A 22278-nucleotide genomic window follows, 5' to 3' on the forward strand; every position below is an offset into this window, starting at 1 on the left:
TGCAAGCAGGGATCTGGGGATAAAAGAAAACACATGATCAACAAATACAATATATAAAGTAATGTTCACATGTATTACATACAACAAAAAAATGCACAAACACAGACTCTTGTCTCTCTACCTTCTTGCCCTTTGTGCGGTTGTCTGTGCCCAATAATGTTTGTACCCTGTTTTGTGCTGCTACCATGTTGTGCTGCTGCCATGATGTTGTCATGTGTTGCTGCCATGCCATGTTGTCGTCTCAGGTCTCCCTTTATGTAGTGTTGTGTTGTCTCTCTTGTTGTGATGTGTGTTTTGTCCTATATTTTAATTTAATACATTTTTATTTTTAATATCAGCCCCTGTCCCCGCAGGAGGCCTTTTGGTAGGCCGTCATTGTAAATAAGAATATGTTCTTAACTGACTTGCCTCGTTAAATACAATTTGAAAAAAACAACATATAAATAGACACACCCCATACTCACCTCCATGTTGTACAGATCTTTTGTCTGACTGAGTTGAGCGATGTGCTGAAACAAAATCAAGTTGGAGAGTCACTACATTTAATGTGTGTATCACAGGAGGCTAGTGAGGAGAGAACAGCTCATAATAATGGCTGGAACGGAGCAAATGGAATGGCATCAAAGACCTGGAAACCATGTGTTTAATGTATTTGTTACCATTTCACTCAATCCGCTCCAGAATGAGCCTGTTCTTCCCAATTAAGGTGCATATGTGTGGGTGTCTGGGTTTGGAGGCCAGGAGGTGCGTCTCTTACCAGCAAGGGGTGTTGTCTTTAGCAGCCCCAGCTGATGTGGTGGTCAGCTCACCAACCGATAAGTAAAACTGGCTCCTTGTCTGAGGAGATGAGGACACATTTAGAGTAAAATAAAATTTGAATGGTAAAGAATAAAGAACAGGAGCTGTCTCTCTAAGACCAAAGGACTACTCTAGTACCAGTATCATAGGATCATTCACACGCACCTGCTCAGAGTCCATGTTGAACTGCAGGGTGTATGAATACACACACACTGTGCAATTAATGAGACTGGAGAAGCACTCACGGTCCTCCTGCCTGCCAGAGGATACAGATAGATAGAAATGCATCACCATTTGCTGTATGGTTTTTAATGACCTTAATAAGTTTTGTCTAGTCTTGTTTCTCCTTGTGTTGGCTGTTAGATTTGTACTGGGCTTAAAAATAAATGGTTTATAGGTGGGTTTTAGACATACATGTAATTTAATATGATCTCATAGGCCTCTACGCTTGTCCTAAATGTTAACTCACTCCTGAAGAGTCTCCTAGGCATCCTGGGTCAGTATGGTGGGGATGTGCACCACTCCATCAGAGAGGAACAGCAACGTTGTCAAACCCTCAGTCGGCCGGGCTTGGAACTCTGACATTCGGCCGACCCACACACACACCCACCCACCCACACACACACACACACACACACACACACACACACACACACCTTCTAAACTTGGAACACAGGCCTTGCATGATGTGTATGTACTAGAAGCCTCATTACCCCAACAACATGCGCTTTTATCAGTGTTCTTCTTCTCCTCTTTTGGCTCTGTACCATAACTCAGGATGACCTGCTCTATCCAGGACTCCAACTTAGTCCTCCTACCCAGAGTCATGGCCATGCACCCTAAAACACTGGAGACAGGCATGTACAGAATAATGTGACAGTTGAGAGTTGATGGCACTACTATTTTCAGTGGGGGCGGCAGGGTAGCCTAGTGGTTAGAGCGTTGGACTAGTAACCGGAAGGTTGTGAGTTCAAACCCCCGAGCTGACAAGGTACGAATCTGTCGTTCTGCCCCTGAACAGGCAGTTAACCCACTGTTCCCAGGCCGTCATTGAAAATGACTTGCCTGGTTAAATAAAGGTAAAATTAAAAAAATTAAAAAATACTAGCTAGTTACCTGTTATTACACTAACTGTGGTAACTATAATATCCATACACAGTTGTGGATTTATTAACTAGCTAATAGAATAGATCATGTCGAGAAAACATCAATACTAACGTTACTTAGCTTGCTTTGTTGTGAACTGTACGGCGAAGTCTTCCTCCTACTCGTGTGACAGCAAACTTAGCTGCTTACCCCTAACGTTAGCTAGCTACTGTAGATCCCCTAGGTCAGTGGTTCATAACCTTTTTTTAGTTACTGTACCACCAACTGAATTTTGCTTTGCCCGGAGTACCCCCTCATGTGCATTTGGTCTTATGTGTCTACTCAATTACTACCCCTGGTTGGGAACCACTGCCCTAGGTCGTCATGTCGTTCAGATTTACACTATTACATTTGGGAACAGCGGCAATTATATATTGCAACTCACCTGATAGTAAAACAACGACAACCACCTTTGAGTCTGATTGAATGTAGCGGTTCCACTGACTGATGTTACTTTATTTACGTTCCGTTGGGGAACCTTTCCACAGCAAATGGTTCCCACTGCAATCCCCTATCATGGGAAACACTGTTCACGCCATTTCGATACCGATAAGTGTGTCCTGTCCCACTGCACACGCACACGTTATATTCCTTTTCTTGTCCATTCATGACCCCTTATCTAAAATGTCTGTATTAAAGCACTTGTGGGGAACACCTGTATAGTCCCTTCATCTACCCTTAAAAAAAGAAAGGAGATGAGGAAATTATGTCTTTAGGAGTAACTTATTGGGAGCAACATCCCCTAGTGTAATTGCTCCCCTCTGTCTGCCCTTGACAATTTGTCATTAGAGACAGGTGATGGCCAGATATGGTTCTGCAACCACATATTACCTTAATCAATCCAATAATTTCTGTCCGTCAAGGTGTGTCGTTGAGGGCATATGGGAATAGGGCAATGATTCACTCTGGTACTACCATGAAGAAACACTTCTATCTCTCCCCTTCCACCAACTTTTGTCATACATCTCTGGTTTAGGCTTAGTTGTAGACATTTGAAAGAGATTGGGAGGTAGGAACTAACAGACGGACTGAAACATGATAAAGACATCATGACATTATGAATATTACTTTTAATTATCATAAGTACTGTATCTCATATACATCTATTGTAAACATATTTCACCACAGTTGATGTATTACATAATCATACAATACGTGCAATGCAAATGTAAACATGGTTGAGAAAAAAAAAGACACGTTGCTGGGTCAGTCCATTTGTGTCACACAGAGGGGGTCTCAGTTCTTTGGTCCGATGTTCCACCCTCTGTTGTTTTCTGCTGTGATGTGGTCCCTGTACTCAGTCCCATGGACTCTCCCCCCATTTATTTTACTGTGGTCTCCCCTGCCTCTATCACAGTAGTTGGTCCCTTGTTTGACTTGCTCTCTACCACCTCCTTAGTTTTGAACTCTTTTTCATCTGACACATTGCTCCCTCCTTCCCTCTTTTTATCCCCATCCTTTTTACACAACTCTCTTTCTTCATTTGATTTGTTCCCTTCTACTCCCTGCCTCATTATCTCATCTACCTTCTGCAGACCCACCTCCTCTTTTATGGTTTTGCATATGTTGTGCGCCAATGATTTGTTATTTATCTTTCTCTGTGGCCCTCCTGACATCTTCCTTGCTACGTTTCTCTTCTGTCTCCTTGTTCCTCTCTACCCTCTCAGCATTCAGGTCATCTGTAGGAGAGGAAAGGGAAGGACAAAATGTTATTTTCAACATGTTAATTCCAAATTTCAAGCAATATTATTATTACTATTGAAAGCACACACTTACTTGTAGCCTTAGTCATGGACAGCAGTCCCATTGCAGGATTAAGGCTAATTCTCTCCTCAGGTAATGGTTGAATAGTATTAGTTGGTGTAGGGCTAGCAGAGATAGTGGGTGTTGGACTGGAAGAGTTAGTGGGGCTATGAAGAGAAGAGTTAGTGGGACTATGAGTAACATAATTAGTGGGGATTGAGATAGTGGTGTGTGTAGTATAGTTAGTAGGTTTAGTGGTGTTGGTGGGATTTGAAGGGTTAGTGGGGGTGTTGGTAGTAGAGTTAATGGGGTTGGGGCTACTGATGAGGACAGAATAGTTAGTGGCAGTGGTGATATTAGAACAGCCTGTAGAGATAGTGGTGACGGGGCTAGAGTTAATGGGGGTGGGGCTAGTGGTCAGGCTAGTAGAGTTAGTTGGGATGGTACTAGTAGTGTTAGTAGTGGTGTGAGTAGAAGAGAATATGGGGGAGGAAACATTGGTGGAGTTAGTTGAGTGAGTGGCAGTGGGGATAGAAGTGACAGTGGGGGAGTGATTATTAGAGATAATGGGAATCAGACTGCTAGGGATAGTAGCAGTGTAAGCAGCACAGTTAGTGGAAGTTGAGCTGGTAGAGCAAGTAGGGATAGGACTAGTAGAGTTAGTGGGGCTTGAGGTAGAAGTGAAGTTGACAGAGTTAGTTGCGCTGGTATTGTGAGTTCCGGTTTGGGTAGTGTTGGAGTCCGTGGAGTTTATGGAGATATGGGTAGGACTGGAAGCACCATTCATAGAATTAAGGGTCGATGTTATTATAGTAGCAGCAGGAGATGGAGGTGGGGTAACTGAATTAGTAATTAGGGTAGTGAGGGTGGGACACAGAGAGGTAGTGGGACACAGAGAGTTCGTGGGGGAGGGACACAGAGAGGTAGTGGGGGTGGGAGTAGAAGTGTTGTTGCCAGCAGAAGCAATTATGGAGATGGGACTATTTAGTGTTGGAGTTTTCGAGTCAGTAGAAGTTGAGGCGGTAGTATCAGTAAGGGTAGGGCTAGAAGCATTAGTGATGGGGGTTGTTGATGTATGGGTATCAGTATTAGTGTTAACAGGTGTTGGGGCAGTAATGCCTGTAATGGTGATTGTGACTAGATTAGAGATGGACGACGCAGAGGTGGTTGGGGTGGTGGAGTCAGTGGAGGCAGGGGGAGTTGGGGTGGGGGTAATAGTGGGGATAGAGTCAAAGTTCATGTCAGTAGGGGGGGTGGAAGTTGTAATATTCATAGGGCCAGATGTAGTTGTGATGGAGGTATTGGTAGTGGTTGTGGCAGGGTTAGTACTGGGGATGAAGGTGGTGGTGTTGGGGGTGGGCACTGTAGTATTGATAGGGGTAGGTGCAGACATTGTAGAGGGGATGATGTCATTGGGGGTTGAATTAGAGGAAGTAGCAGTAGTAGAAACGGGGATGGAAGAGTTAGTGTGATCTGGGACAGGTGAGGGAATGATGGTGTCAGTGAGAATATAAGAGTTTGTGGGATCTGGGACAGGGGAGGGAATGATGGTGTCAGTGAGAATAGAAGAGTTAGTGGGATCTGGGACAGCGGGGGGAATGATGGTGTCAGTGAGAATAGAAGAGTTAGTGGGATCTGGGGCAGGGGAGGGAATGATGGTGTCAGTGAGAATAGAAGAGTTAGTGGGATCTGGGACAGCGGGGGGAATGATGGTGTCAGTGAGAATAAAAGAGTTAGTGGGATCTGGGACAGCGGGGGGAATGATGGTGTCAGTGGGAATAGAAGAGTTAGTGGGATCTGGGACAGCGGGGGGAATGATGGTGTCAGTGAGAATAGAAGAGTTAGTGGGATCTGGGACAGCGGGGGGAATGATGGTGTCAGTGAGAATAGAAGAGTTTGTGGGATCTGGGACAGCGGGGGGAATGATGGTGTCAGTGAGAATAGAAGAGTTTGTGGGATCTGGGACAGGGGAGGGAATGATGGTGTCAGTGAGAATAGAAGAGTTAGTGGGATCTGGGACAGCGGGGGGAATGATGGTGTCAGTGAGAATAGAAGAGTTAGTGGGATCTGGGACAGCGGGGGGAATGATGGTGTCAGTGGGAATAGAAGAGTTAGTGGGATCTGGGGCAGGGGAGGGAATGATGGTGTCTGTGGGAATAGAAGAGTTAGTGGGATCTGGGACAGTGATGGGAATAGTGGTGTCAGTGGGGATAGGTTTAGAACTGGTAGGGGTATCAGTGATACTAGGGGTGGGGTCTGTGGGGGAACATGCTTCTCCTTCCTGTATTTGGGATAGGTCATTCTCAGGGGTGAGATGACTGTAGATAGTGGGAGGTGGGGTTGGGCATCGCTTAATTATTGGCTTAGGAGGCAGAGCAGGTTTCCCAGCTGACTCATGTGCGGACACACTCTGTCGGACCGCTCGTCTCGTATCTAAAGAGAAAGAAGATGAGCATAAGATACACAAAATTGTATACAATAATGTGTGTGTTTGTGTGTGTGTGTGTGTGTGTGTGTGTGCGTGCGTGTGTTTGTCTGCATGAGTGTATTTGTGCATGTGTGTGTTACCTGATGAGGTGGACATGGTCCGGGGCTTCATAAATGTGGGTGGGGGCTCAGGTTTATTATCGATGATAGTGCCTGAAACCGAGACAGAAAATGAAGGAAAACACACATCCATTACCACACACAGACTTGCACATATACTCTAGCAAGTGTTATATGAGTAAAAGGACTTACCCTCTGATTCAGCTTTTTTCATCTCTCCCTCCTGACTCTGTAGAATGGAATAAGAAGTTTTATGTTTTCCATATAGACACACAACCACATACACACTCAGATAAATGCACATACACACCTGTGTCTCTCCTGGCTGAGCTTTGGACACACCAATACGTTGTAGCATGAGCTGGAGGCGCTGCTCAAAGCCATGATGGCTGTCAGACGAGTGTTTCTGAAACTAACCAGAACCAAGGAGAAGCAGTCAGTGCCGATAAGACCAAACTAAAGAATGCTCAAAATAAAAGCAAAAACAATCCTTTCATAGGCGGTGTAGAATTGACCAAATTGCTTTAACCCATCAAATTGTTTCAAAGGGTCGGTTGAACACATTTGAATATCTACCTTCCCTTGTGCAGTGTTCTTGGTGTTCCCAGTGTTGGCTGCGGATCCAGAGAGCAGAATGAGAGACTGTGACTTCCCCTCTCTTAGCGCACGACGGGGTAGAGCCTCACCCCTCAGTGGAGTGGGACCATCAGGATGGGTTTCTGCTTCCACTGGATCTCCTGTCACAAAGCTGTCATCCACACTCTTCTTCTCTTTCACTTTTTCATTCTCCTTCACTTGATCTTTTTCAGCTCTGGTGGCCTCCCTAAGAGGCCGAATTAGGTCGGCGATGGAGGTCTTCTTGGCCTTCCCCTCTTGGCTTCCCTCTGATTTCACAGCCCTCCGCTTTTTAAGGGTGAAGAACTCGCCCAGCTTCCTCCGTAGGGTTCTGGAAGGGGCGGGGCAAGGGACGGCGCTAGCAGGCGCTACTTCCACTTCCTGTTCAGTAATGGGAGGTTCCTCAGACTCTTTCTGTGTTTTCCTGAAGGAAGAGTCAGAGTAGCACAGGATCAGCATGTGTGTGTTTGTCAATCATAGGGCCCAAGTTTTTCCTGGCCATGTGGCCTGAGCTGGACAAGCTAGGGCGTGCATGCAGGTAATGTGGTCAGGAAAATGTTATAAATTATATTCCTTGAATGCACTTATTGGAGGTTGTTATGAATATGAGCATCTCATAAATTACTCAAATTTAAAGAGGTTAATTGTGAGCTGGTTAAGATGTGTTGGGGATGAGTGTCAGATTATCTAAAAATGAGTTTGGTCAGATACTCACATGGTGTCGACAGGAAGGACTCTCTTAGTAAAGAACTCTTCAACTCCCTCATCAACTCGCCCCATGTGATTAGGGACTCCATTTTCATTGTCAACCACCGATTCCTGTGTCACACCCATGCACACACGCACAGAGAAAGACAGGTGTTTTATGACATCTGTGATTATTAGGTGTTTGTGTGTGAGAATGTGTGTGAGTGCAGTTAGACTACCAGAGAAATAGAAAGCAAAAGGGTTTCCAATTCGTGGAAAGAGTGCAATGTTGGATATCAGGTTACTGAGAGCAGTTTACTTCATATAGCACATAGTAATTATTACATAAAATTGTCACCTCATGGGCTCAGACTTCCCTGACACACAGAATATACACATCAACACCTCATATATCCCCTAGATCTACATTATCACACTACCATTGGTATGTACAATTACCAATGACTGACTCAGAAAACCATTAATACCCTATGATGTCATCTCTTGTGGCACTAAGGCTGCCCATGTGATTAGGTTTGGTTTAGTTCATCCAACAAAACCAGCATTACATGTGCAACTCTGATCGTGACTGACACAGTACCAATGGCAGGCATACAATGGATAAGGTAATGATGGCTAAAGTAGAGAAAATTCACACATACCTACCAAGAAAAAGCCCACCAGCTTCAGACGAAGCATTATATAGCCCTAGAAATTAGCCACATACAATCACAATCCTATACACAAAGGCAATCCCCCCAAACACACACTATTGGTGTAGAATATGCAAGCAGCTGGTTGCTGTTGCGATACAAGTACCTTGAATCAAGCAGGCACCAGGCATCTTCCCTCCATCCCTCCCTCTCCCCACTGTACCCTATCACATCTCCCCTCACCATTACGCCTCTACACAGCACCCATTTTTTTTTCCATCCCTCTGTACCTGTGGTCTGCTGGGGCGGAGGTGTTGGTTTTGTCGGTGTGGTCTAGGTCTGTTGCGGGTGTAGTGCCTCAGTGCCGGCCCACCCAATGGAAGCTCCATAAGGGGAGACACAGCACTCCGTTGCCGTGGCTGTTGCCGAGGCACGGTTGCTAAGAGCACCAGCAGCAGTATTCCCTGCCTCCACCAAGGTAGGAGGGGCCAAGCCAAGCTAGACTGACAGATTTGACAACAAGGGGCCTCGCCTTTCTACCCCCCCCCCTTTCCTACGAAAGCGTGAGAAAGACCAAAAGAATAAGACAGAGAAAGAATGGAGTAATTTAGAGCTTGTGTTAGAGGGAGAGTGGTGCAGGTGCACAAGGCAGTCTAGCATATATTAATTTATAATATAAATTAAGGTTCTTCATGGAACTGACCAAAATGCAGGAAGGGTATAATATGTGCTAAAATGACAAATTAATAATTGATTTTACATGGATGGGTTATAGAAAATGATTGGCGATCTAGGCAATGGGTTTCTGGTGTGTAAATCTCCAAGTGATTAAAATATCAAGCAAGGGAAAACCAGGGAGGGGACTAAAATTGTGTTTTAATGAAGCAGTCAATATCAGAGGGCAGATCCTCTGAAAGAAATTCAACAGGAAAAACCAAAATAGTCTAGTTCACCTACTACTCCAAACAGGTTTCTAAAAAGAGACTTGTGGGCATAAGCCTTCTGTCAGAACCATGTAGCAGATAAATAGGGCAGATTATACTCTAGTGTAAACATGATCTAACATCCTATCGTGTCTATATTTCAGTACTACATGCCATACTAAATTAGCCTAATAACAGCTGAAACTGAAGCAAATTGACTCATGACACCCCAGTAGGTTGATCTTTTTTTATTTGTATTGGCTGTACAGTCAAACATTCTCCCACCCCTCCAATCATATCTTGCCATTCAAGCACCCTAGCATTTAATTTCGATGGTACAAAAGAAAAGCATTAAACCAAAAAACAAATAAATTCTAAAAGCTTTAATTAACAAGAGCAAGGTATTGTGTTTCATTTGAAAACAGCATCACATTTTGTAACAGCATCACATTTTGTAAAAGCAGAATATTTCAGGTCCTCCTACCCCCCTAACCTTTGACCCCCGAACAGCTAATTCCATGGGTGAAAGCACATGATAATTGTTTTTAGACAGACAACAGAGCACAAGAGGGCCAACATGAAGAGATCAAATGTGGGCCAAAATATGCAACAGAGAAGGCATTCTGGAGGGCCTATAGAACATAATTGATAGCAGAATGAGCACATGATTTGACATAAGACATCATCATGATGTAAACCACCTCCCTCTCCTTACATATTTTCCAGTGACAACAGTCTGCACAATGTTATCCAGATTCTGTATACAAACATAATTCAACATGAGGGTGTCAGGGGTTTCGCAGTGGGATGTAGATAGAGATCACAAGAGAGAAAAATAAGCTCTTAAAAAAATAGAATGGGCTAAAGGTATCTTTAGACATGTCCCAGGCATTATCATCAACATCAGAAATAGATAGATATGATCTCAGGTTATAACTGGGGTGTGCATGTGTGGTATACGTGTATGTTTGATGGTGGGTACAATGGGGTGTATGTTAGGGGACACTTTGTATTGTTAGATGTAGACAGAGACTTCGTCTTCATCACCGGTCCATCATACTGAGAATCATTTCAGGAGTGAGGTCACCGTTGGGGGGACCCTCTGTGACAGACAGTGCCATTTCCTGCACCACCTCCTCCCCCTGGAGTGACTCTTCTACCTGATTGGCAGGTTCTCCTTTAGCATGCTCCACCTCTACTGCTGGCTCCTCATCCTCGACAGCTTCTTCCTCCTGGCTTGCCTGCTCGGCTTTCATCTCTTTCTTCACGATGATGTCATCCACCTCGCCTGTGGTCTCATCCTCCACCCGGATGATTGCCGCCGCTGAGGGAAGAAGAAAACCACTTTTACACATCTGTCCAGCTGTTTTGGGACTTTTGAGTCCCTCGGGGTACTGATTAGTGATCTGCACCTGATTAAATATGTGAAGGCCAAAGTATTCACTCGATGCTATGTCTGCATGAAAAGTGATTCCTTCAAGAAATTAAGTAGGGAGGGTGGTATTTTTATTCCAACAAGGTACCAGAGTGACACTCACTTGGGGCAGGTTTGGCCTTGGGAGGTCTTCCACGTTTCCTCTTGGCTGGCGGGCCAACAGGGGCAGGGACAGGGACAACCGGTGGTGCCTGCTCCACCTCAATCTCAGCTAGCAGCTCCTCCTCCTCTTCCTCAATGTCATCCAGCTCAGGCTCTGTGGAAGAGAGGAACAAGAAAAACCTGATTTTAGCAATGTACTCTTAAGATGCATAGTAAACAATATAACATGATATTGTTGCATTGCATGTATAAGAACAATAAAGTGAACTGTGACTTGGTCGTACCGGTGTCGTCATCGTCGTCATCCCGTCTGGAGCGCATCTTCCTCTTCCTGCCGCGGCGGCCTTTCTTGGGCAGGGTTCCGTTCTCATCGCCAGTGTTCTCTCCATTACAGTTCTCTGCGTGACGCAGCATGGTGTTCTGAGGAACAAAGGGTCATATACAGTGCCTTCAGAAAACAGTGAGATAGTCAATGGGCTGGACGATTCTCTTAATCACTCATCTTGAAAAAATGTATACTAAAACCATGCAAATAAACCATTAACATAATGAAAAAAATCAAATGATTTATTGAAATAGCATGGGCAACCTAGAAAAACTAATTTGTACAATATAAGGCCATGTGGCAAATGCAGGTATTAGGGGATGGGGTGTGAGCATGTGGGTCTGGGCAGATGAGATGTAGTTGTTGTTCGTATGTGTAACTGGTTTAAAAAGAATAATGGAAAATGGAAGAAATCAAAAAAATGTAAACAGGGATTCATACCCGTTGACTTATTCCACTTTGTTGTGTTACAGCCCTAAATTCAAAATGGATTAAATAGATTCTCTCGCACCCATTTAAACACAATACTCCATAATGACCGAGTGAAAACATGTTTAGAAATGTTCGCACATTTAAAGATAAATACAGAAATCTCATTTACATAAGTATTCACCTCCCTTTGGTATGACACTCCAAATTGAGCTCATGTACATCCAATTTCCTTTGATCATACTTGAGATGTCACTACAACGTGATTGGAGTCCACCTGTGACTAATTAAATTGTTTGGGCATGATTTAGAAAGAAACACCTGTCTATATATGGTCCCACAGTTAACAGTGCATGTCAGAGCAAAAACTATACCATGAACTCCAAGGAACAATCAGAATTGTGATGAGACATCTGGGAAAGGGTATAAAACCATTTCTAGAGTGTTCAAAGTTTCAAAGAGCACAGTGGTCTCCATCATCGGGAAATTGTAAAAATACGGAACTACCCAAACTCTGCCTAGAACTGGCCGTTCGACCAAACTGAGCAACCATGCAAGAAGGACCTTGGTCAGGGAGGTGACCAAGAAACCAATGACCACTGACAGAACTACAGAGTTCCATGGCTGAGATGGGAGAATCTGCCAGAAGGACAACAGTATATACAGCACTTCCCCAATCTGGGCTTTATGGGAGTGGGCAGACGGAAGCCATTACTGAGAAAAAAAATGCACCAGCATGCCTGGAGTTTGCAAAAAGGCACGTGAAAGACCATAAGTCAAAAGATTGTGGTCTGATAAACAATTTAACTGTTTGGTCTGAATGCAAAGCACTATGTTTGGAGAAAACCGGGCACAGCTCATCACCCCTTCAACACCATCCCTACCGTGAAGCATGGATGTGGCAGCATCATGCTATGGGGATGTTTTTCAGTGGTAGGGACTGGGAGACGGTAGGGACGGTAGGGACTGAGATGAGAACCAGTTTCAGAGTGCAAAATGACTTCAGAGACTGGGGTGAAGATTTACGTTCCAACCAAAAAATGACCAAGCATACAGCCGAAGGAACGCTGGAATGGCTTAAGAACAAGAATGTGAGAGTCCTTGACTGGCCCAGTGAAAGCCCAGACACGAATCCCATTGAAAACCGGTGGAAGATTGCTGTTCACCGCACTCCCCATCTAACGTAAAGATGGCCTTTAAAAAGCAACGATTCCTTTTGAAAAACACCATGTGGCCCCGATGAGTCAGAAACTAGCGTCAAAATTATTATTACAAGTGTAGACATGATAATTTGGGACAAAGTCAGTCGTCTAAAACATTCATGCATCACAATGGGTAAATTAAGATTGTTTTGATCTGACAATGTTCATTTGCCCACTATGTGATGAACAGCTGCAGTGATTGCACTCAATCCAATAGAATAGACAGTGTGACAGACCTGCTCAACAGCTCCGAATGTTCACATAAAACACCCTGCAAAAAAAATGTTTGCTTGAGAAATACTGCACCAAACACCTTATGTATTCAGTGACTCATGGTGGACAATCAATTAACCAAATGCAGAATTGGTCAGGAAAGACTGAAAAAACACCTGACAATTGGCGTGTTCAGTGGCTCTTTAACAGAGCTTGAGAAGATCTGGAAGAAATGTGAGAACATTCCAAATCCAGAAGGTGATACCCAAGACGACTCATAAAGCTGCAATTGCTGCAAAAGGTGCTTCTAAAGGTATTGACTCAGAGGTGTAAATACTTATGGAAATGAGATATTTCTGTATTTAATTTACAATATATTTGGAAAGAATTCTAAAAACATTTTTTTCACTTTGTGATTATGGGTATTGCGTGTAGATGGGTGAGAAACTAAATGTGGAAGAAGTCAAGGGGTATGAATACTTTCTGAAGGCACTAAGACCACAACACACTGTGGAGCATCTAGGCTTCAAATCCTCCCCAACCTGGTGGGAGGGTGTGTTTTTTGAGTGTCCTGTATCCTGCTCGGGAGGGTATGCATTTGGATGTGAATGAGTCCTTTAGCCTGCAGTGTGGATGTGTGTTGTTCCCTTACCCTGCGAGTAAAGGTCTTGCCACACTTGCTGCAGACGAAGGCAGTGGGGATGAAGTTGGGATCATGGTAACGTTTGAAATGCATGTCCAGCAGCTGCTTCTGCCGGAAAGTTTTCTCACATTGGCTGCAGGCGTACGGCTTCTCCCCTGTGTGTGTGCGTCTGTGCATGATCATGTGACGCTCCTGGGAGTCAGAGGTTAAACATAGGACAGTCAGTGAATTCCCAGAGGTCTAGTCTCCAGCTGATTCCAAACATATCCATGGGAGGCATCTCCCTTGTCTAAAGTGGCCTCTTCTCCTCATCTCTGAGATTGACGATGGCAAATATCTGGTGGACATCCACCATTTCAAATCAGGGAAGATTGTGAGGAAACAAGCAGAGAAAGTCTCTTTCACGTACCTGTCTGCAGCAATAGTCACACTGGTCGCACTTGAAGCGCTTCTCGTTCTTGTGGGATTTCTGGTGCTGGATGAGTGCGTAACGCTCGTGGAACATAGCGTCACAGTAACGACACTTCCTGCCCATCTCCATGAACGAATGCTGCTTCCGCAAGTGCACACCTGAGAGTGAAAAAGGAAGGAAGGGATAATCCAAATGTAAGGAACACAGACTGATTCACTCAAGGTTACAAGACCGTATTTCAGCAGAGGAGAAATGACTGTGCACAAGCGAGTCGCTTACCCAGGTCGCTCTTGCGGGCGATGACTGTGTCACAGTGGGGGCAGTGGAATTTGGCCACATTCTCTGTGTGCTTCTGCAGGATGTGCATCTTCATGGTGCCGCTCTGCGTGAAACGAGCATGGCAGATGTAGCACTCATATGGCTTCTCACCTGCCAGAGAGAGGGACGCTTTATTAGGTTGTATGTGAGGCAGATACACGTGTGTGTGTGTATATATAAACTTAGCAAAAAAATAAATGTCCTCTCACTGTCAACTGCATTTACTTTCAGCAAACTTAACATGTGCAAATATTTGTAGACCCCACTCTCCGATCCAACAGGTCCCAGACATGCTCAATGGGATTGAGATCCGGGCTCTTCGCTGGCCATGGCAGAACACGGACATTCCTGTCTTGCAGGAAATCACGCACAGAACGAGCAGTATGATTGGTAGCATTATCATGCTGGAGGCTCATGTCAGGATGAGCCTGCAGGAAGGGTACCTGAGGGAGGAGGATGTCTTCCCTGTAACGCATAGCATTGAGATTGCCTGCAACGACAACAAGCTCAGTCCGAAGATGCTGTAACACATCGCCCCAGACCATGACGGACCCTACACCTCCAAATCGATCCCGCTCCAGAGAACAGGCCACGGTGTAAGGCTCATTCCTTCGATGATAGCTAAACTTGGATTAGCTAACGCAACGTGCCATTGGAACACAGGAGTGGAGGTTGCTGATAATGGGTCTCTGCCTATGTAGATATTCTGCCGTTTCCAGCTACAAGTCACTTACAACATTAACAATGTCTACATTGTATTTCTGATCAATGTTATTTTAAATGGACAAAAAAATGGCTTCTTTCAAAAACAAGGACATTTCTTAGTGACCCCAAACTTTTGAACGGTAGTGTGTGAAAATAAATAAATATTCACACAAACAAAAGTATGTGGTCACCCCTTCAAATTAGCGGATTGGGCTATTTAAGCCACACTAGTTGCTAACAGGTGTATAAAATTGAGCACACCGCCATGCAATCTCCATAGACAAACACTGGCAGTAGAATGGCCTGAAGAGCTCAGTGACTTTCAATGTGTCACCGTCATTTTATTTATTTAACTAGGCAAGCCAGTTAACAACAAATTCTTATTTACAATGACGGCCTACCCCGGCTAAACCCGAATGACATTAGGCCAATTGTGCATCGCCCCATGGGACTCCCAATCATGGCCGGGTGTGATGCAGCTGAAATGCAGTGCCTTAGACCGCTGCACCACTTGGAAGCCTCCTTTCCAACAAGTGAATTTGTCAAATGTTTGCCCTGCTAGAGCTGCCCCGGTCAACTGGAAGTACTGTTATTGTGCATTGGAAACGTCTAGGAGCAACAAAGGCTCAGCCGCGAAGTAGTAGGCTACACAAGCTCACAGAATGGAACCACCGAATGCAGAAGCGCATAAAAGTAATCTGTCCTCGGTTGCAACACAATAACTGTTCGTCGGGAGTTCACGAAATGGGTTTCCATGGCCGATCAACAGCACACAAGCCTAAGATCACCATGCACAATTCCAAGTGTCGGCTGAAGTGGTGTAAAGCTTTCTGCCATTTGACTCTGGAGCAGTGGAAACGCGTGTTCTGCAGTGATGAATCACGCTACACCATCTGGCAGTCCCTTCGGACGAATACAGGTTTGGCGGATGCCAGGAAAACACTACCTGGCCCAATGCATAGTGCCAATTGTAAAGTTAGTTGGAGGAGGAATAATGGTCTGGGACTGGTTTCCATAGTTAGGGCCCTTAGTTCCAGTGAAGGGAAATCTTAACGCTACAGCATACAATGACAGTCAAGACGATTCTGTGCTTCCAACTTTGTGGCAACCGTTTGGGGAAGGCCCTTTCCTGTTTCAGCATGACAATGCAACAACATCAGTGCCCAACCTCACTAATGCGCTTGTGGAAAGCCTTCCCAGAAGAGTGGAGGCTCTGTTATAGCAGCAAAGGGGGGACCAACTCCATATTAATGCCCATGATTTTGGAATGACATGTTCGACGAGCAGGTATCCATATACTTTCGGTCAAGTAGTGTAGCATCGATCAACAGAACTAAAATCAGGAATACTTGGGTGTAAGGCCGAGAGATTGGGGTGTGTGTTACCTGAGTGTGTCCTCATATGTCTCTTCAGTTTGTAGGTATCTCGGCTAGCGTAGCTGCACAGACTGCACTGGAAGGGCCTCTCGCCTGTATGGGAGCGGATGTGTCTCTTCAGCTTACTCACCTGGGACAAAGAGAGAGAGAAACATTTAAACAACATTCCAGTTATACATTGCAAATTAGTTCACAGCTAGATAACATGTAAAAATAGATCAGAGGTGCGTTCTTACCTCCACACTAGCGTAGTCACACATGGAGCACTTGAAGGGTTTCTCGAATGTGTGTTTGTAGCGACGATGACGCACCAGCTCTCCACTGGTCACAAATGCCATGTCACAATCTTGGCATTTATGAGGACGAGTGCCTAAAACGGAGAGGGCAGTGGCAATAGTTAACATAAGTAACACTCACCCTATCCATTCAATAAGGATAAATACAGTTGAAGTCAGAAGTTTACATACACCTTAGCCAAATACATTTAAATTCAGGTTCACAAATCCTGACATTTAATCCTAGTAAAAATTCCCTTTCTTAGGTCAGTTAGGATCACAACTTTATTTGAAGAATGTGAAATGTCTGAATAATAGTAGAGAATGATTTATTTAAGTTTGTATTTCTTTTATCACATTCCCAGTGGGTCAGAAATGTAAACACACGCAATGCAACCAAATACTAATTGATTTTAAATTGTTTAACTTGGGTCATACGTTTCGGGTAGCCTTCCACAAGCTTCCTACAATAAGTTGGGTGAATTTTGGACCATTCCTCCTGACAGAGCTGGTGTAACCGAGTCAGGTTGGTAGGCCTCCTTGCTCGCACACGCTTTTTTAGTTTTGCCCACAAATTTTCTAGAGGTGTGAGGTCAGGCCTTTATAATGGCCACTCCGACATCTTGACTTTGTTGTCCTTAAGTCATTTTGCCACAACGTTGGAAGCATGCTTGAGGTCATTGTCCATTTGGAAGACCCATTTGTGACCAAGCTTTAACTTCCTGACGTCTTGAGATGTTGCTTCAATATATCCACATCATTTTTCCTTCCTCATGAAGCCATCTATTTTGTGAAGTGCACCAGTCCTTCCTGCAGCAAAGCACCCCCACAACATGATGCTGCCAAACACAGGCTTCACGGCTGGGATGGTGTTCTTTGGCTTGCAAGCCTCTCCCTGTTTCCTTCAAACATAACAATGGTCATTATGGCCAAACAGTTATATTTTTGTTTCATCAGACCATAGGACATTTCTCCAAAAAGTACCATCTTTGTCCCCATGTGCAGTTGCAAACCGTAGTCTGGCTTTTTTTATGGCGGTTTTGGAGCAGTGGCTTCTTCCTTGCTGAGCAGCCTTTAAGGTTATGTCGATATAAGACCCGTTTTACTGTGGATATAGATACTTCTGTACCTGTTTCCTCCAGAATCTTCACAAGGTCCTTTACTGTTGTTCTGGGATTGATTTGCACTTTTCGCACCAAAGTACATTCATCTCTAGGAGACAGAACGCGTTACCTTCCTGACGGCTGCGTGGTCCCATGGTGTTTATACTTGCGTACTATTGTTTGTACAGATGAACGTGGTACCTTCAAGCATTTGGAAATTGCTCCCAAGGATGAACTATACTTATGGAGGTCTACAATTTTTTTTCTGAGGTCTTGGCTGATTTCTTTTGATTTTCCCATGATGTCAAGCAAAGAGGCAGAGTTTGAAGGTAGGCCTTGAAATACATCCACAGGTACACCCCCAATTGACTCAAATTATGTCAATTAGCCTATCAGAAGCTTCTAAAGCCATTATATAATTTTATGGAATTTTCCAAGCTGTTTAAAGGCAGTCAACTTAGTGTATGTTAACTTCTGATCCACTGGAATTGTGATACAGTGAATTATAAGTGAAATAACACGTCTGTAAATAATTGTTGGGAAAATTACTTGCATCATGCACAAAGGAGATGTCCTAACCGACTTGCAAAAACGACAGTTTGTTAACAAGAAATTTGTGGAGTGGTTGAAAAACGAGTTTTAATGACTTCAACCTAAGTGTTTGTAAACTTCCGACTTCAACTGTACATATTATTATTATTTTTAAACAGCCTGTGACTGAACATGTGAGTCTGTAGATACCTGTGTGTGTGTTGAGGTGGTTCCTCAGCAGTGTGACCGTTCTGAAGGCCCTCCCACACAGATGGCATTTGTGTGGCCTCTCATCTGTGTGGCTCTTCATGTGGCGGTCCAGGTTAGAGCGCCGGGGGCAGGTGTAGCTACACAGCTCACACTGGAACGTCTTCTTCACACCTGAGAGACAAAAGAGGTTATTAAACACATAAAAAAATAGACTCAGCGAAATGACTTTGCCACGAGCAGCACCACAAATATTGAGACGAGCGAAATTCATGATGCCGCGCTCACTGTGACACAGTGTTTGCACAGGCTTGCATCACGCTGTTAAGAGAGTGGTAGCCACGGGACCAAAACAGCACAGAAGTTGAGCCTTGCGCCTCAACGCTCATAGTTGTTGCGGAAATTGACCCACTATGCGTTCTACTTGCTGCATCTACGTCATCGCCGAGTCTCCCTTCAACACACACAGATCTCCTCCTCACACCCCAAAAGAGGGGTTGCCATATCCCCACCGAGACACAAAACTTGACCTTTCACACAACTCTGACCTTTCTTTTTTATCTTAGTGGGTTTGGGTGGCTTCATGTTGCCCACAACCTTCTCAGCATTGACCTCAGAGAGCATCCCCTCCTGCTGCTCCTCCTCAAAGTCATACACAGACACGTCCATGTCTCGCTCCCCCTCCCCGTAACGCAGGCGGCTCTTCTTGCCCTTCTTCCCCTTGCGGATGCCAGCAGTTGGTTGGTAATCTGGGTCTTTTGACCATGTCTGGTCCTCTACTTGGGGCTCAGCTTCGTCCTCCTCCTCCTCCCCATGGATCACCTGGAGCTCATCCTGGGCTGCCTGCAGTTCTTCTTGCTCAACTGTCTCCACCTCTCCATTCGCCCCCACCTTCACCACCTTCACCAGACAAAAACAAATTGCCAAGAAGGGGTTAGAGTTGTATTATAGTCAGTGCATCTCACCAGAGCCTTCAGGCCAAAGTGTGTATAGAAACATTAAGCAGGATATTAAAATTCTTGTTTAAAGTGTGTGTGTAGTTGAGTAGCGTCCGACCTGGAAGCCCTCGGGCAGAGGGAGGGTGTGGCAGATCACTGGCTCTGCCTCAGTATTGCCTGCTGAGGCGTCAACGAAGCTGGCCTGGAGCTCTTCCACGGTGGCTGTAGTGACAGGGACCTGCACCAGCTGCAGCTGTCCAAGCCCCAGCGCTGCACTCGTCTGATCCATGTTCCCCTCCATGTTCACCACCTAAAATCAAGACACAATCAGGGTCAGTCAGTTCTCTGAATAATTTATGCCTACAAGTTTGGCTTACAAGGGATATCTTCCAAACCTCTCTCAACATAAACTCACACTAACCTGCAGGGTGATGATCTGTCCCTCGTCTCCCCCGGTGACTGTCACTGTTCCGCCCCCTTCAAGGACCTCAGTCTTCATCTGTAGCAGGGCAGGTTCAAGGGTCGAGTCCAGGGTTTCCATCACCATCATTTCAACATTCCCCGTCACCTCTTGGGGTGCCACACCCCCCTCCATCAGGGAAGCCTCTGCAGTCTGGAGCAGCTCTGCGCCCTCCCCACTGTCCTGGAGACCATCGACCTGAGCGGTCTCAATGGAAACAACTTCACTCTCCATAGAAACGACCTGATAATACCAGAAGAATTGTAAAATAAATAACTTTGAAGCATAGTGGTTAAGAGCGTTGGACTAGTAACTGGAAGGTTGCAAGTTCAAATCCCCGAGCTGACAAGGTACAAATCTGTCGTTCTGCCCCTGAACAGGCAGTTAACCCACTGTTCCTAGGCCGTCGTTGAAAATAAGAATTTGTTCTTAACTGACTTGCCTAGTTAAATAAAGGTAAAATAAAAATAAATAAAAAAGCACGATACACTATATACACACAAAAGTATGTGGACACCCCTTCAAATGAGTGGATTTGGCTATTTCAGCCACACACTTTGCTGACAAGTGTATAAAATCGAGTGCACCGCCATGCAATCTCCATAGACAAACATTGTCAGTAGACAATTCTATGCTTCCAACTTTGTGGCAACAGTTTGGGAAAGCCCTTTCCTGTTTCAGCGATACATAAATGGTTTGTCGTGATCGTTGTGGAAGAACTTGACTGGCCTGCACATTGTCCTGACCTCAACCCCAAGGGTGTTTGATGAATTGGAAAGCCGACTGCAAGCCAGGCCTAATTGCCTAACACCAGCTGATTATTTGATCTTTAATACTGCTTCTCTGTCTACCAACCATCTGACAAAGTCCCAATAAAAAAAGCAACACTCCCAAAATAAGCACTCCCAAAATATATATATATATATATGGAACTCACTGATAAAAGGAACCTACCCCGTTCACCCCCATGTGTCTTGCCCCGGTATTGCTGATGTTTTTGTAACATTACCGTGCGGGTTATAGAGGGAGCTCGAGCTCTCATGACAAGTTTTAAATCGAAAGGCGGCTGTAGGCGGACCAGGCTGGCGCGATGGGACGTGGTGCGGATGATAGCTTCTGAAGAAGAAATCTACTCTCCGTGCTCGCAGACATATTTGGGCTAAATATTAAGAGATGACTCTACATTCCCTCCTTCCGTGTTTATTCTCGGGAACCTTTGTGAAACGTTACCTAAGTTACCGAGCCAACTTAAATAGAGCCCCATTTTGTGAAGCCGTAATATAGCTTGAATCCATAGAAAGTATTATACTATTATAGTGTTATATTATAGTGTTGATATATTACAACCAAAGGATGTTGTAGAACATCGACTAAAATAACTACCCATGTAGTAAATCTGAAATACTACAGAAGAGATTTGATTACATTTTTTTTCTTCCGAAGTGTTGCAACGTATACATCGACACAAAGTTTAAACTCAATGTTAAGCTTTCGTTCTAGAACCCGGAGACGCAGGTTCTCTCCTCAAAAGAGGAAACAAAGGGCACGAGAAGATGGACGCCTGGCCTAAACAAGCCACTAAACATTAAGGCGTTTATAAAGCCATCTGTGCCTAAATACGAATCAATAGCAGTCCAAATACACTAATACGTTTAACAGAAGCTCTAACTTCTGGGTTATAAATGTTTTTAGTAAATTTCGATAACGATAGAGGGAGACAAACACCCCCCCGCCAGTCGCCTGGACCGCGAGCCCCACCGTGACACCTAGAGGCCGACGACAGCTCCTACAAAAATGCCCCCCCTTCATCGGAGAAAGTGCCGTTTTACCTGCTCCTCGGTCTTCCTTTTTCTGGTAAATTTGCTTGAGCGCTCAGTGCTTGTTCGGTCTTCCTCTGGCAACGGTAGGGAAGATTGCCCTTGCGTCCCAGCGCTATTAATCTTCTAACGCTTTGACAGAGTTATCTCGACACAAAATGGTGGCCTGGAACGAGCGAGTGTGCATGCGCAGACAGAGGCCCGACGGGAGAAATGGGAGGGGGGTAGTGCAGCAGTTGTGTGGCAGTGACGTCTGAGCGCCAGTTTTGAATTCCAGGGTTCGTGGGCGTGGTTCTGGGTGAACAGTTGTTTCCACATGACAAAAAAAAGTTGGATTTTTTCTATAATTAGTTTGCGTTACCTTAAATAGGGATATATTTCACTATGAAAAGCTAAATATTTCAAGACTACCATGCAATCACACCATAAATGCATGCTTGTAAGAATAGTTTGTAAAATATGTTGCTTTCATTATATAACAAATATGTATTGTGGGGCTGGGAAGGGTTGAAGCAGGCTATGACAGCGTATGCTTGACTTGGGCAAGAGCTCACTGGAGCTGAGTACCTGCACCTCCAACCTTCTACTGCTTGAGCTCCTAACCCTCTTATAAAATATTAGCTCAAAAGTATTGTGGAGCTCTTACACATAAAAATATACAGTACCGGCACCAAA

General features: G+C 44.7%; 2 protein-coding genes across 2 annotated transcripts; both read right to left on the bottom strand.

Moving 5' to 3' along the window:
• Positions 1–2994: 2994 nt before the first annotated feature.
• Positions 2995–8663, bottom strand: LOC118393891 (mucin-2-like). Its single transcript, XM_035787062.2, has 8 exons — positions 8480–8663; positions 7565–7668; positions 6811–7273; positions 6545–6646; positions 6427–6463; positions 6256–6327; positions 3721–6120; positions 2995–3623 (listed from the first exon to the last, which is right to left on the bottom strand). The coding sequence occupies exons 1-8, from the start codon at positions 8576–8578 to the stop codon at positions 3529–3531; spliced, it is 3372 nt and encodes a 1123-aa protein (XP_035642955.2). The 5' UTR covers positions 8579–8663; the 3' UTR covers positions 2995–3528.
• Positions 8664–9345: 682 nt separating this feature from the next.
• Positions 9346–21835, bottom strand: LOC118393893 (transcriptional repressor CTCF-like). Its single transcript, XM_035787064.2, has 13 exons — positions 21616–21835; positions 19748–20029; positions 19445–19636; positions 18937–19288; positions 18392–18562; positions 16509–16642; positions 16282–16402; positions 14153–14302; positions 13871–14031; positions 13471–13653; positions 10934–11069; positions 10651–10803; positions 9346–10436 (listed from the first exon to the last, which is right to left on the bottom strand). Exons 2-13 carry the CDS (start codon positions 20018–20020, stop codon positions 10156–10158), a joined length of 2307 nt encoding a protein of 768 aa, XP_035642957.1. The 5' UTR covers positions 20021–20029; positions 21616–21835; the 3' UTR covers positions 9346–10155.
• Between the last annotated feature and the right edge of the window lie 443 nt (positions 21836–22278).

This window comes from Oncorhynchus keta, chromosome 14, assembly GCF_023373465.1.
Source record: "Oncorhynchus keta strain PuntledgeMale-10-30-2019 chromosome 14, Oket_V2, whole genome shotgun sequence".
Classification (NCBI taxonomy): domain Eukaryota; kingdom Metazoa; phylum Chordata; class Actinopteri; order Salmoniformes; family Salmonidae; genus Oncorhynchus; species Oncorhynchus keta.

Coding starts and splice junctions, on each gene's coding strand:
- LOC118393891 (XM_035787062.2), bottom strand. CDS start 8,578: ATGGAGCTTCCATTGGGTGGGCCGGCACTGAGGCACTACACCCGCAAC. Junction 7,669..8,479: donor TCCGCCCCAGCAGACCACAG/GTACAGAGGGAT, acceptor GGTGTGACACAG/GAATCGGTGGTTGACAATGA. Junction 6,121..6,255: donor GACCATGTCCACCTCATCAG/GTAACACACACA, acceptor CTTTCTCTTTAG/ATACGAGACGAGCGGTCCGA.
- LOC118393893 (XM_035787064.2), bottom strand. CDS start 20,020: ATGGAGAGTGAAGTTGTTTCCATTGAGACCGCTCAGGTCGATGGTCTC. Junction 11,070..13,470: donor GCAAGACCTTTACTCGCAGG/GTAAGGGAACAA, acceptor TTTGTTCCTCAG/AACACCATGCTGCGTCACGC. Junction 10,437..10,650: donor CAAGGCCAAACCTGCCCCAA/GTGAGTGTCACT, acceptor TTCTTCCCTCAG/CGGCGGCAATCATCCGGGTG.